At 45.0% G+C, this 14,415-nt stretch overlaps 2 protein-coding genes across 2 annotated transcripts in view; one reads left to right on the top strand and one right to left on the bottom strand.

Annotated features, from left to right (window-relative positions):
* Positions 1–1,746: 1,746 nt before the first annotated feature.
* On the bottom strand, positions 1,747–13,937 carry FAAP20 (FA core complex associated protein 20). Its single transcript, XM_044668645.1, has 4 exons — positions 13,744–13,937; positions 10,079–10,223; positions 7,377–7,936; positions 1,747–2,577 (listed from the first exon to the last, which is right to left on the bottom strand). Exons 1-4 carry the CDS (start codon positions 13,935–13,937, stop codon positions 2,505–2,507), a joined length of 972 nt encoding a protein of 323 aa, XP_044524580.1. The 3' UTR covers positions 1,747–2,504.
* A 108-nt stretch (positions 13,938–14,045) lies between these two features.
* Positions 14,046–14,415, top strand: part of SKI (SKI proto-oncogene) — a 321,932-nt gene continuing 321,562 nt past the window's right edge. The window contains exon 1 of the mRNA XM_044668646.1: positions 14,046–14,102. Within this exon, the coding sequence (XP_044524581.1) occupies positions 14,046–14,102 (57 nt within the window). The remainder of the gene's footprint in view (positions 14,103–14,415) is intronic.

Here is a 14,415-nt window from a genome sequence, read left to right on the forward strand (position 1 = left end):
ACACGACATCTCTCGGACTCACATCCAAGTCATGAGGTGCTAGGATGAGACTGCCAAAACACTCCCAAATTCCCAACCAAGCCTTTGGGGCCATGATGGCATCTGTCTGAGCTTGGGCTCTCCGCGATGGCCCAGAGCTAACCACTTGCCTCTAAAGACCTGAAATGAAGGGAGGGTAGGAGCCAGCCTTTACCTTCTTGAGCAGCCCAGAGGATTTTCCCAATTGGCTCATCCCCCACTCCTCTACCTGGGTGTTACTTCCATCCTATCCCTCCATTTTCCAACTGAACACAGATTAGTTACGCCACTGAGTGACTAAGAGCAGGGCAGCTCTGATAGGGTGGCTCTGAGGAGGTGGGATCCTCCCTTTGGTGTGACTCCAGACCTGTGAAAAGGCTTGTTTGTCTGTGGACCTCACCCAGAAACTTCTAGTGGCATCTGTGCTGCTGTGGGTGGGACAAGAGAGACCTGTTGGCTCCAAGCACGGCACCGGTGCCCTGGTTTATTACAGTCAAAGGCATTTACAACATTGCTATGTTGCCAAATAGTTTGCTGGTTCTGAGTTTGGTTGTTCACGTGCAAGTGTATGAATAACATTCTTGTTTGTGATGAAGGGGACATTTTTATATAAAGTACTTGTTTTATATATTAAAGAAACTGAAGGATGTAATTAAATGTGTGGTTTGAGGGGGGGGAAAAGTCCTAATATATTACAAATGGATCCGGTAATGAGATGGTCTTTAGTTGTCATATCTGAAATAGTAAATGAAAACTCTAGCTAATTTAATGATTGTAAAGCAGTAAATATGTTCTTGTAGTTTTGTATAATTACTTAGTTCAGATCTTTGCTGGCCCGTTTTCCTTGTGCAGAAGATGGTACGCTAACCCCTAACAGCTGAGATCATTTCTATTCTTGCACACCTATTAAAGACTTTAATGAAAAAGCCTAATAGATTGTTATTATTTTCCTTAAAACCAATTTATTTCCCAAAAAGGGCATATTTTAAAAAAATGTTTTAAAATTAAAGATATGCTAGAGATAGCTAGAAATAACCTCTATATACCTAAGTTTTTCATAGTTTTACCTTTTTTTTTTTTTTTTTCTGTTCCTGATTCACAGCTAACTTTCCTTGGGATTAGGACTTGGCACACTGTGACAAAGGGTCAGAAGAGAAGAGGAAAAGGTTAAATAATACTCTACTATTTACTCTATGCTAAAAATAGAAGTTATAGCCATTCTATGTATTTTGTAGGAAAAAGATCAGGTGAGGCTAAAAATTAAGGCTCTTCCCCAAAACCTGACCTGGAAGAAAATGAATTTTAAAAGGCATTTAAATCAATTGTAACCATTCTTTTGGGGTTCTCACCTGTTCCCTTAAATTTTCCATTATTCCCAAATGATCACTCTAGGCAAGCAATCATAAGCTCCTTGCAGGTTTCATAAAAAAGTGTTAAAGGTTTTTATTATTTTGGAAAGCTCCCAGATCATCAAGACAAATCTTGTGTCCCTAGGAAAAACATCCTAATTGAAGAATAAGGAGATCAGCGGGGCAGCTGGGTGGTTCAGTGGATTGAAAGCCAGGCCCAGAGATGGGAGGTCCTGGGTTCCGATCTGGCCACAGATACTTCCCAGCCATGTGACCCTGGGCAAGTCACTTGATCCCCATTGCCCAGCCCTTATCCATAACTCTTCTGCCTTAGAACCAATACACAGTGTTGATTCCAAAACAGAAGGTATGGGTTTAAAAAAAAATTTTTTTTTTTTAAAGAATAAGATCATGGAATTTTAAGTGGTTATCACAAAAAGGCGAGTCTTGGCTACAAAATCCCAGTGTGACAGAAGGTTCCTCGAGTTTATTTGGTTCTTCAGGACAGTCCAGACCAGCCTGCCCAATCACCCAATGAGCTAAGTCCCCAGGCAAGGCAAGCACCATCAGCCCTTTCTGACCCAGGAGGCTCAGGGAGGCCCCAGGACCTGGCCAGCTCCACCCACAGCTGGGGAGTGTGGACGCCTGGATTTTCTGACTCCATAACCAGAGCCCACATGGCCACACCCTGCTGCAGCTCATTTCCTTGTCTGGACCAGAGTAATGGAGCACATCCTTCAGTGGCTGTTCTTATGACTAGGGTAGACTTATTTTACCTGTAAATCTTTGTCAAAAAGAAAATTCTGTGCAGTGCCTCTAGTTTAAAGAGGTCTGCAGTGTGATGGAAATTAAAAGTTATTCAAAACTAAAAGTGAAATTTTTATTGGCTACTTTTAAATGACAGAGTCAAGAAGTCCTCTTAGCCAAGATGCTGCCTCCTCAGGATGTCCAGTGATTAACTCGGGTACAAATGCCTTGGGAAGGGCTCTCCAGTGCAGTGCCCTCCATTCCAGGGAGGGTATGCTTACAGACAGGGCAAGGGGTGCCTGGGGCCATTTCTTGTCATCTCATACTCAGCTGTAGATGAGGTCATTCCTACTTTATAAATGCATTTCTTGTGGACTCTGGCCACTAAGTTTACCATATGACATCTTCAATACTCTCTGACAAGCATTTAGCCAGATGACTATCGATATCCAGCTGCGACAGCCTGCAGAAGGGGAGAAAACACAAGAGTGGTTACAGAGAGTACAATCCAGACAGCCAAGAGTAACTGGCTCCACAGGGAGTTAGAGGCAACTTAGGGAGATACTTCCTAAAAAGGGGGAAATAAAAAGCTCAGGATTACACCCCTGGGCCAGGGCCTTTCCAATGTTATTAAAAATAGAGCCCCTCCTTGTAGCAAGACTTGGGCCTCCAGTCAGTGAGAGCCTGCCTATTCAATACAGACCTGAGCCACTTCAGCATACACTACAACACTGTCTTGTCACCAGAGGGAAAGTCAAAGGCTGGAGACCTCCTCGTCCCTCAGTTTTCAAACAGGTCAATGAAGTGTTTCCTGAAGCACAAAGGACACACCTCATCTTTTCCCAATTTGGTCATTTCTTAAGAATGTTGCCAAATAAAATTAGTTTTATGTGTCTCCCTTCCAGAGTATGAAAAGGCTCTCTGTATTCCTGCATGAATGTTTCCATGGTACTCCAGCTAGAAGACCTCTGGAAAACTGGCTGTGTTCTAGGTCTGTCCTACAGGTTAATAAGATCAAAAGCTTTGGGGTACAGTGTGTAACCTGCACATGCAACAATGTGCTCCTATTCACAAATGACCAGATGTGTGTTCCTCTTCTGAGGGAGAAATAAGAGGCCAGGAAGCCCAGTGTGCAGGCTCCTGTGGACCTCACTGCTTACTACCTGAAGGGGCCTCTGAATCTTAATGACTCTTGTCTGGCTGCAAAGAGGCAGATTTCTGCATTTGGGTCATAACAGAAGCATGACTAACAGCATAATGAAGTCTCTCCCACCAGCTTTCAAGGGGAGAAAATTCCTCTGCCTTATCACTGCCCTTCAATTCCCTCAGACTGTCAGCATCTCAGACTCCTACCCAACACTATTTCTGCCCCTTGTTGCTGCTGCTGCTGCTGCTGCTGCTGCTGATTCAGCCTGAATTGCTGACAAGCACTGGCCATCATTACCCATCTCTGTGTCTATAAATAAAGGAAAACCTGATCTTTCAGGTTCTTTCTCCCTCCTTTATACCTCAACTGCACCTGTTCAACACTGCCTTTGCAACTACTTCAATGACCCCCAAAAGCTTGCAGCAATGGAAACTAAGCATTCAGGAACTCAGAAGGGGCTTGCAACATCCACTTCTGTACTAAAGCCCTGATGCTCCTTAAACCTGAAGAACTTGGACCTCTGCCTTAGGCAGCCCAGAAGCCAGTGAGGAGACACTTTGGGAACAAGGATCCCAGGCCAAAGTTCACACAAATAAGTTAAGTACATAAGTAAAGAAGATGGCTTACAGAGATAGGATGGTTTGCTAAAAATATTTTCTATTCAAACCATAGTTTTAATTTTGGGAAATGCTCCTGACAATCTCCTCTCTCAAGCTGATAAGAGGTGATGGGGGTAGGGGTAGGGGTTGTCTTCTAATGTTAACCTGGAAAATTCTGAAGCTCTGGTTAAAAATGGTGCCATCTTCCCATCCTACCATGTATTTTTAATCCTCCATTTGCCTTTAAAAAATAAATTACTACATGATGCTATTTACCCTCCTCTATAAAAAAATAAAATCTTAGTGTTTTCTTAGAAAAGTCATTCTCCTACAAAAGCACTATTAAACTGTAAGGAAAGCTCAGGTATTTCTACTCCACAATCAGTCTTTTCCCCCTAATGACTGATAAAAACCTAACAATCCTGGCAGCTTTTCCTTCCAGGGTTAGTGAAGCAAATCTCTAAGGATCCTATAAAGGTTAGCAATTACTGAAAGGAGCCTACCCTCAAGATCCACTTTTAAAATTGAACACATAGCAGAATACATGTACAATCTCCTTTCCTACTTCCACCCATTCTTCCCTTGATGCACTTGGTGGGATGGACTAAATGGGTTGAGCAGAAGATCAGCTCAGCAATAATGTCAGCATAACTTGGGGGCTGTTGACTAAGACAATGGCTGCCATTTAATAAGCCCCAAAGACAGTAGGTTAACAATTTCTTCTGTGAATGGATCCTGCTAATGATACAAAATACTTTTTCTAGCAACGGTTAAGAGACAAGACAGTCATTGTATACATCTGTTAAAACTAATGCTCATGGCAGGCGTGGTTGGTTTTGCCAAAACACACAACGTGAGCTTAGCAGTACCTCCTTGGCCGCCAAAGGCCCTCTCATCACTTAGGAGGCACAATAGGCCTCCTGTCTGGGCCACAGAGAACCACACAGCCAACGGGGGTGGACTCAACTGCACTTTCTTTCCATAGAGAGAAAAACAAAGTGGATGTTTTCACATCTGAAGTCCTCATCCATCTGACTTCAGCACTGAGTTACACGTACCATGAATTTATACACACACCATCATTCCTAATGCAGTTATGAGCACATAATGTATGTAGCTCAATGACAAAACAGAACTTGACCATTGCTTACTGCCTCCCACCCCTCAAATCAAGGTCCTTATTAACAAGTTATTTCAGCAACTACTTTAAATCAGGAAGTTGAATATTTATCCCTTCCTCTTCCAAGGACATACTTTTTTAAACCCTTACTTAGGGGGCAGCTGGGTAGCTCAGTGGATTGAGAGTTAGATGTAGAGATGGGAGATCCTGGGTTCAAATCTGGCCTCAGATACTTCCTAGCTGTGTGACCCTGGGCAAGTCACTTAACCCCCATAGCCTAGCCCTTACACTTACACAGTATTGACTCCAAGAAGGTTTACAAAAAAAACTTACTTAACATCATAGTATCAATTCTAAGACAAAAGAATGACAATCGGGGGATTAAGTGTCTTACCCAGGGTTACAGAATAGCTAGGAAACATCTGAGGCCAGATTGGAACCCAGGCTCTCCTAACTCCCAAACTTGGCACTCTATCCACTGTGCCACAAAGCAGCTTCTAAAATTTCCAACAGTCTATTTTCTATACCTTCAATTTTTTGAGCCTTTTCCTGACACGTGTGAATTAGTAAAAACTTATTCTGTCGTCACCTGCCTCTCTATCCAGGTTGGACCCCCTGGTAAGCCATCTAAACAATGTTCTCAATGCTAGCCTAGAACGCCTCTTCCTGCCCTCCCGATTCTTAGGCATGATAACACATCTGTGATCTGATTAGTCCCCTCCACCTGGGATGCTAAGCTCTGCTAGAAAACAGTCAGGTTACATGGATTCAGATACAATGCAGACATCCATCCCCTGCCCCCAAGCATGACTCCATATAATCAAACCCTTATCTCTAGTTGTCTCTAAGGCATATGTGGATCCTGCCCTCTGCTCTCTGAAAGGAGCTTATTGTACTGAATCCAGACAAGTAGAATATTACATTCCAGTATTAGAATCTTTAATCACCATGTAAAACAGGAAACTTTCCCTAAACAGTGCATTAAAAACCAACTAAAAGCCTATTATCCAAGAACTATGATAGACATAGTCTATACACTTGGGTCTCCATATCTTCAGTCCCTCTTCTGTTTTCGTAACTCCAAATGTGCCCACTTCTAACACCATAATAATGATAGCCAACATCTATATGGCACCTCCTGTATGCCAGGTTCTGTGAGCCAAGTGCTTTTCAATTATTACAATATTTGATCCTTCTGAGAGTAGATGCTGTTATTACTGTGGATAAGGAAACTGAGGCAAACAGAACCCCAGGTCACAGAGCTAGGAAGTGTCTGAGGTCAGGTCATGCTGACTCCAGGTCCAGCGTTCTATCCACTGCACACGTCCTCCTATCCACAACTGGGAATTGTGTCTGTAGCAAGGCAACTGCCTTAACTGTGTGTCCTGCCTGCTGGCTGCACCAGCCATGAGGTTTATGAGAATTCTCGGGTTCTCCAATTTCTTTACCCTCTAACTGTGTGCCTATAAGCAAAGAATAAAGACCCCTGGGCCCAGGAGCTAAGCTAGGGAGTGGGCATCGTGGGCAGGTATCTGCAGCCCTCTTGGGGAGGTGGCAGCTCTCAGGAGAACTTTGGCAAAAGTGGGCTCAATCCCACAAAGAAAGAAAAGACACTAACTTGAAAATTTTAAGAAAAACCAGAGTTTTAGCTCCAGCAATAATGACAAAGTATTTTGAATTTTTCCAGCATCCCAAACAACACCCGGAACATATTAGGGCAAATATTTATGGGGTTATTTAAACAAGGAAATACTCATTTAAAACACAATCCTCACTCAGAGGTAGATGCTCATCTTTATGGTTGGGGATTTCTGTACTTAACTCAACTCCCATTAAATCAACCATGGGAGCTAAGTGAAATTCCCAATGTTACCAAATGAGAAGACATTTCCTGTCCTAAGGAATTCTGGAGTGTTTCTGTGTGGTCATAAAGCTGCAGCTGTGCTCCCGCCCAGGGGTGCCCGGACTGCAGTGGTGGGTGAACAGCCCCATGTACTCATCCTGGCCCAGGCAAACTCCAACGGCCCAGCAGCAATGTGTGCACTCTGAAGCTGGGAACAGCCAGGAAAGAGCCGTTAACCTTCCCAGCTGGGTAGAAATCAGCATCATCAATTAATTTTGCAGGCGCTCCCTATATAAAATTACTTTACAAGGCCATGGCTAAGCCATGGTGGCGCCACATTTCGATGACTTCTACACAGTAAAAATGGCTGCAGACCTTCATCCTCTCTGGGTTCTCTAAACTGATATCCCAGGGACAACACTGGCCTGGAGGATGTCACTGCCCTTCCTTGGAACCCCCAGGAGGGCCCCCTGAACCCTCAGACTCCAGACTGGCTCTGCAGAGGATCTCACTAAGGGGCTCACCCTGGACATGAAAAGAAACAAGGACTTACTTTCCAGTAAATGGGATCTGGCACATTGGACAGCCATCGAGTTCCACCATCCTCTGGCTTGTGGCAGCAGTGGCAGTGGCCTCTTTTTCCGCTCCCACACCTTCCAGGTAAAGGCTGTACCCAGGCTTTTTCCAAGAGGGAGGGCTTGGGCCCTCAGCAAAGGTCTGGGGAGACCCTGGGGAGGAGGCATCCCTCTCAGCCCGAAGTCTCTGTTTTTTCTTAAGCTGGGAAAGCTGTGGAAGTCTGCTCTTCGAAGCCCTTATGCTGCTGTCTCTCGGCTCCAAAGGCCTTTTTACCCCAGCTCCACTGCTGGGCCTTGGTTCCCAGTTCTCAGGGCCCACAGTAGATGCTTCCTGGGGGGAAGGCCCATTGCTCTGTTGGCCTTCTCCCTGCTCATGTTCACAGGGAACCAGACGAGGCTTCTCCTTTGTGAAATAAGAATCTGGATTTTTAAATTGATCCCCAATGAATTGAAAAGCAGAGGGGAAAGGTATCCACTTAAATTCTTCTGTTCCAACTGTAAAGATGGCTGGTTCCTGGGCGTTCTCATTTCTGGTATTCTGTAAAAGGGAGTTTTGTTTTTTCATCCCAGTTCTAGAGCTGGAGGGGACTCAAGACCACCTTGCCCAACCCTCTCACTTTGCAAATACAAAAACTAAGGCCCAGAAAGGGTAAGTGATTTGTCCCTGAGTCACCCAAGAGACAAGTGGCAGAGGCAGCATTTGAACCCAGATCACTTGCCACCAAGCCAGCATCTTTTCCTCTTTATATAAAACTCCTTTTAGATCAAATGAGAATGGCTAAACTTTTTTCCCCTTGAAAAACATAGTGTAAAAAGCAATTCTCACGACCATAGACTTTAGTGTTGGAAAAGAAAACAGAGATCACCCAGTCTAATCTTCTCACTCAACAGATAGGGAAACTGAGACCCATCAAGAAGCAGTGACTCCTCTGAGGTCACACAAATAGCAAATGTCAGAGCCAAGACTCAAACCCAAGGCTCCTGTCTCCAAGCACAGGGCTCTTTCCCCTATAGGATGAGCCAATGACTTGATCTCCCTTTGCTCAAAGGAGGTACTCTTTTCCCCAGGGTCTGGTCTCCAGAGAGGACAAATGAAAACTTCATGTGCTGCCTGACTCTTCAGCCTGGGTCACTGCCAAGAGAAAGCTTCTATGCCAACGACAGGTTTGCCAGTCCTGATCATGAGGAAAATACAGTGTCCCAGAAAACCTCAGGCCCCTTTTCTGTGTCCTGTGCCTGCTGAAAAGGATTTTAGTCTTTATAATAATTAACCCAAAGCACATAATCCACTGCCCAAAGGAATCAAAACACTCCTATTGGTCTACCTTTCATCCGACAACATACTATAAGGACAAGTTCTTGAAGAAACAGGGACTGTGGCCTCCTGATTCCTGGAAGGGAATCCCTCATTAAGAGTGGCCCAACTGCCAGAAAAGTCATCAAGTCTTTATGTTCTCTGCCCTCCTCCTACCATAGCTGGAGCACTGGGATCAGTTCTAGGGGGTCACTGTTTAAGAACATTAAAAAACTAGAAGGTTTCCAGTTAAGGGCTATCAGGATGGTGAAGGGCCTTGAAACCAGGCCATGTAGGGGCTTATACAAACTGGGAAAGAAATTTGAGAGATGGAGGAGGAAGGGACAAGATAACTGTCCTCATTTATTGGTCACACTGCCCTGTAGATGAGTGATTAGACTTATTCTAATTTTGCCCCAGAGGCTGGAAGTAGGAGGAAGTTGCAAGGAGGCAAATTGAGACTTGATGTCAGGAGAAATTTCCTTCAGGAATTCAATGAGAGGTATCTCAAAAGGGAATGGGCTGACTGAAGAAGCTGGGTTTTCCCCTGGTTGTGGTCTTAAAAGGCTGAATAACCATTCTCCCAACTGGTTATAGTGAAGATCCCTTTGGAGGGGCCCTGGTGGGGGTGACAATGTATGACCAGAGGGCTTCAAGTATCTGAAAGGCTGTCCCACCTGCCCCTGAAGGGAGACCCAGGAGCCATGAATGGATTGAGCTACAGAGAGACCAGTCCCTTCAGTCTGACATGAGAAAAAAGTTCCTACAAATAGATGCTGTCTAACAGTGAAATGATCTGCCTTAACATAGATGATGAGCTTCCCATCTTCAGGGGATGCTAACACTCCTTTAAGGACAGAGACTGCCTCATTTTGTCTTCCTCCCTGCAGTACCTGGCATGTAGGCGGCCATATTTGTTGGCTGCCTACTCTCTGAGGTTCCTTCCAACTCTCAAAATTCAGTGATACCACAAAACAGAAATGTAAATAACAGGGGGGAAATGTCCCTTATTCTCCAACAAACAATATTATATCCATACCAGAAGAGTTTTTGGGGGGAGGTATAAAGAGTTGTTTTTTTTTTTAAGAAATGGCCTAAAAATGATGGTAATCAGGGAGGGCAGGCTTCTTGTCAGTGGTGGGAAAGGCTTCATTCATTCTGAATCAATAGAATCGCCACCCCCCAAACAGAGTACTTGGGGTACAGCACTTTCTGCACACTACATAATCTCAATGAAGGATTTGTTAGTTTAGCAACATTTTTTAAAGGTCGTGTTTTCCCCTACTTTTAAAAATCTAATTTTAAAAGGCAACTGGTGCCATTTTAATAGACTCTGCCATAAAAATCTACATCCTGACTATTAATATGGTGAGGTATATACTCTACCTTGTCAAAGAATGCTGGTAAAGCTGGCATTTCCTGGTTGGCCTCATTCAGATTGGAGTTCACACTTCTCAACACCAGTGTTCTCCACAATTCTTCAGATTCACTTAACCCTTCTTGGTCCAACCAAGAGCAGTGGTTTGAAGTTCTGTGAATACAAAATAAGGAAGAGACCATTGTACTTGCCATGAAGATCCATTCCACAAAATGGTCTGAAAAAACCATGTGCAGGGATTCCCAAGGTGGACGAACTTGTAAAAATGGGTATGAGGAATAGCGTTTTTCTTTGACCAAGAAAATGTCACATGTAAGAAAAGGAGCATTGTGGGTATAGTGGTAAGAATGTTCCCTGGGGAATCCAAGGATCTAAAGTTGGAATTCCAGCTTGGTGACCTCTGGGGCCCCTTCCAGTTCTCAATCTATAATTCCATGTTAATGCTAAGTATGAGTAGGAAACACACTGTAATGACTTCTCAAAGCTGCAGAAGTTTGACTAAGTACCAGAAATAGGCCTCTAGAGACAAATGCCACCCCCAACCCCTACCCCCATAAGGCTTGGGGAGTTGACTGTAAACAAATCCTAGTAAGATTATTACTGGGTCAAGGGTAAAGGTTTGGGATTGATCAGGACAAGAGAACTGCCTCACCCAAAAGACTAAAACTTCAGGCATCCTCCTGAACTCATCAGGAGGTGCTAGAGGTGATCTAGTTCCTGTGGCCTCAGCATCTTTACGTCTCTTCTACTCATTGACTCCCTCCTTTCCAGCAGGCTTCAAAAGGCCAACTCAAGGAAATCAAGGTGTTTTCCACATCCAGTCCCTAAACCCCCTCCCAGGTTTTGGAGGTGTTACCCCCCTGACAGACCACAACTTGACAGTTAAGCAAGGAGCAGAGAATAGTTTATTAAGTAAAGATGATAATTACTTGAATTTCTATTGACCCTCCAGGATTTAGAGTACCTTCCTCACAGCAACCCTGAGGTAGAAAGTTCTCACTCTCATTTTAGAAATGAGGCCAATGAAACCCAGAGGTAAAAGACTTGCCCAAGGCCACTCAGTTAGTCAGATATTAGAGCCAAGAACCAAACCCAGGGCTTCTCCCCTTTGATGATGGAGGCTTCATACTTCCAAGGGGCTAGATGTGGGTTTGCCTAGTTTCTCAGTCATGCTGTGAAGCATTTCTCCACCACTATTGCCACCTTATTGCATCACCATGCTCATGGACCTGGTGTTTTCAGGTTCAGTGAATTCTCTCCCTTAACAACCTTCTATGTTCCCAGGTACAAGGCAACAGAAACCCCATTTTTAAAGGACGGATCAGTGACTTTTATGAGTTAGACTAGTGATGGTGAACCTTTTAGAGATGGAGTACCAGCCCTCCCCCCCAACAAACCATAGTACTGTGCCCCTCCCTCCACTGAATACCAAGCATGCCCCCCACCTTACCCCACATAGGGGAGGGAGAAAGTGCTCCCATTGGGATACTGGGTAGAGGGGCAGTTGATGTGAAAAGTTTGTCAGTCATGGTCGAGTGGGGGAAGGGAGCAGCTCTGCTCAAGTCCCTCTGCTTTTCTAGTAACTAACTGGGGGAGGGAGAAAGAAGGTGGCCTCGTGCCCACAGAGAATGCTCTGCATGCCACTTTTGGCACCTGTGCCATAGGTTCACCATCACTGGGTTAAACCAACAGTGTTAGAGCAGAAAGTGACCTCAAAGATCAAAGAGTACATTTTATAGATGAAGAAACCTAGTCCAAAGGAGATGAAATTATTTTCCCAAGATCCCAAAGGTCATGACAAAAAGGCACAACCTAGATTTTCTGTCTCCAAATTCAAAGGGGGAGGAGAGCCCATGGGATCACCTGGGTCAGTCTCTGCCCAACAAACATGGGCATTCTAATCCTGGATTCTAATTCTGGGCTGAAACTTTAATTGCCACTACTGAGGCAGCTAGGCCTAGAATTAGGGATTCAAATCCAGCCTAAGACACTTGATAGCTATATGACAAGTCTGGACAAGTCACTTTACTGGTTTGCCTCAGTTTCCTCAGATATAAAATGGGGGTGATAATAATTAATAGTAACTACTTCACAGGATTGTGAGGACCAAATTAGATATTTGTAAAGCTAGCATAGTGCACCTCCCGTCTTCCGTCTGCTATGGATGGATCTTGTATATAACAATTTGTTTATCTGTTTGTTTCCATTAGAAAATAAGATCCTTGAGTGGTAGAGACTGGGTTTGCTTTTCTTTTTATCTCCAGCAATTATATTGCCTGCCACCTAGTAAGCACCATTTAAATGCTTGTTCTCTTACCATACTTTGCCCATTTTGGAGAAATCTAGGACAGTCTAGTTTAGCCTTCATATCCAGAAAGGAAGAGTTCAAATCAACAAGGCTGGGGTGGGAGAAAGGAGTGTGTGAGTACGTGTGTGTGTGTGATTTAAGGTTTAAAAACCATTCAAAATACATTGACCATGTGAAGACTTAAAGCTGTATATGTGTATATTTAAACACCATTTAAAATATTAACTCACTTGAGCTTCACAGCCCTGTTAAGACTTAAAGGTGCTACAAATGACCTTTAGCAAGACATCTGATCTCTTTGTAAAACTGGGCGGGCAGGAGGCAGAGGTATTAAACTAAATGATTCCTTAATATCCTAACTGTAATAGGCCAAAGAGGGGCAGAGTCTAGGCCCCAATTCTCCTGACTCTGCTCTAATACATTTCCTTCCTCTCCTAATAAATGCTCCAACAAGCATGGCTAGTCAAGCCAGTCCTGGAACATACAAAGGCTGCACTAGGTAAGGGGATTCTACTGAAAGCCTGAAAATTTTGATGCTAAAGAAGGTCCAGTTAATGGGGAAAGTGGGAAAATGCAGAAGGCTAGGCCAAAGAAAGGGTGGAATGGGACAGAAATGAAGAAAGCTATAAGTTAGAGCCTGCAGATCCTTGGTCCTGTATTCAAATGTGGTCTCAAACACATCCCAGTTGTGGTGACTCTGGGCTAGTTACTTACCCCAACTGCTTAGGCTTTATCATTCCTTAGCCTTGGAACCCCTATCAATTCTAAGATAAAAGGTAAGGTTTTTTAAAAAATGAAGAAAGCCCAGGGGCAAGGGGTGAAAATAAAGGTGAGGAGAATGGGGGTAGGGTGAAAGAATGAAGATGGCCCTATAAATGGAGAATAAAGAATCCAGTTAATGGGGAAGGAAGAAGTAATGATGAAAGCCTGGATAATGGAGGGTGGGATTGGCCATGAAAGTCCAATTAATGGGGGAGTGGAGAGGGGTTGGAAGACCAGTTAACTAGGAGGAAGAAAAGTAAGAAGACAAGGTCAATGGGGGAGGGGGCTATAACGAAGACCTGGATAATGGAGGGTTGTGGTGAACATGAAGACTCAATAAAAGTGTTGCCTATATAATGGTGGGGAGGGTTGGAGACAGAAGACCTGGTTAATAAAGAGGGGAAAGAAGGTCCAGTCAATGGACGTAACGACTAAGACTTAGACAATGGGGAAAATATTGAATGCCCAGTTAACTGGAAGAAAAGAATGAAGAAAACTCGATAAATGGTGGCGAGAGGGGGAATAACGAAGGCCCGGTTAACGGGTGGATACCAAACGCCCACTTAACAAGGCTTCCGCTCCCCTCCCTAGGCAGGGCCTCACCTGCCCTTCTGCCCCGCTCCACCAGACCCGGAGCAGGAGGAAGAGGGGGGCGCCGGCGGCTTTTTCCGCGTCAGCCTCAGCCTAAGCCCACGGCCCCCTACCGCCGCCGAACTTCCAGCTAGAGCCATGGCTGCCAGGGATACCAACCAGCCCGCCCAGGGATACTTCAAAGAACTGCGCTTGCGCATACGCATGCGCATGTGACTGGAAAGGCGTGGTGGGGGTGGGGCACCTGCCTGGTGGTGCGTGCGTGTACGTGTGTACGTGTTTGCGCGTATGCGTGCGTACGTACGTGCGCGCGCATGCAGGCTGCACAGGCCCTGCCCGTGGGGGGGAAGGGGCGGAGCCTGGAGAAGATGGTGCCCCGCCCTTCCCATCCAGCATCCTCCCCTCCTCCCTCACCTGGAGCTGTTACCTTCCCCTCCTGACCTAAAACTGTTCCTTTCCACCACTTCCTCTCTTTCGGAGTTGTAATTGCTACCCAAAGCTGTCTTTCACCCCATCCCCCCTGACCCAAGGCTGATGTTTCTCCCTCCCCAATATCCAGGCGCTGTCCCTCCTCCCCCACAGCTATTAGTTATCTCCCCTCACCGGGAGCTGTTACTGCCTTCCCTCCCAGGGGTCCTTTATCTTCCCCCTCCCCCAACACCCAGATCTATTTTCTCCCTCCCC

Source organism: Gracilinanus agilis, chromosome 3 (assembly GCF_016433145.1).
Source record: "Gracilinanus agilis isolate LMUSP501 chromosome 3, AgileGrace, whole genome shotgun sequence".
Classification (NCBI taxonomy): domain Eukaryota; kingdom Metazoa; phylum Chordata; class Mammalia; order Didelphimorphia; family Didelphidae; genus Gracilinanus; species Gracilinanus agilis.

Bases quoted from the DNA above. Each gene is read 5' to 3' on its own strand.
- FAAP20 (XM_044668645.1), bottom strand. From the start codon at position 13,937: ATGCGTATGCGCAAGCGCAGTTCTTTGAAGTATCCCTGGGCGGGCTGG. The intron at 7,937-10,078 runs GTAGAGTATATA...TCCCTTTTACAG, and splicing joins TACCAGCATTCTTTGACAAG to AATACCAGAAATGAGAACGC. The intron at 2,578-7,376 runs GTAAGTCCTTGT...CCCCTTCTGCAG, and splicing joins CAGATCCCATTTACTGGAAA to GCTGTCGCAGCTGGATATCG.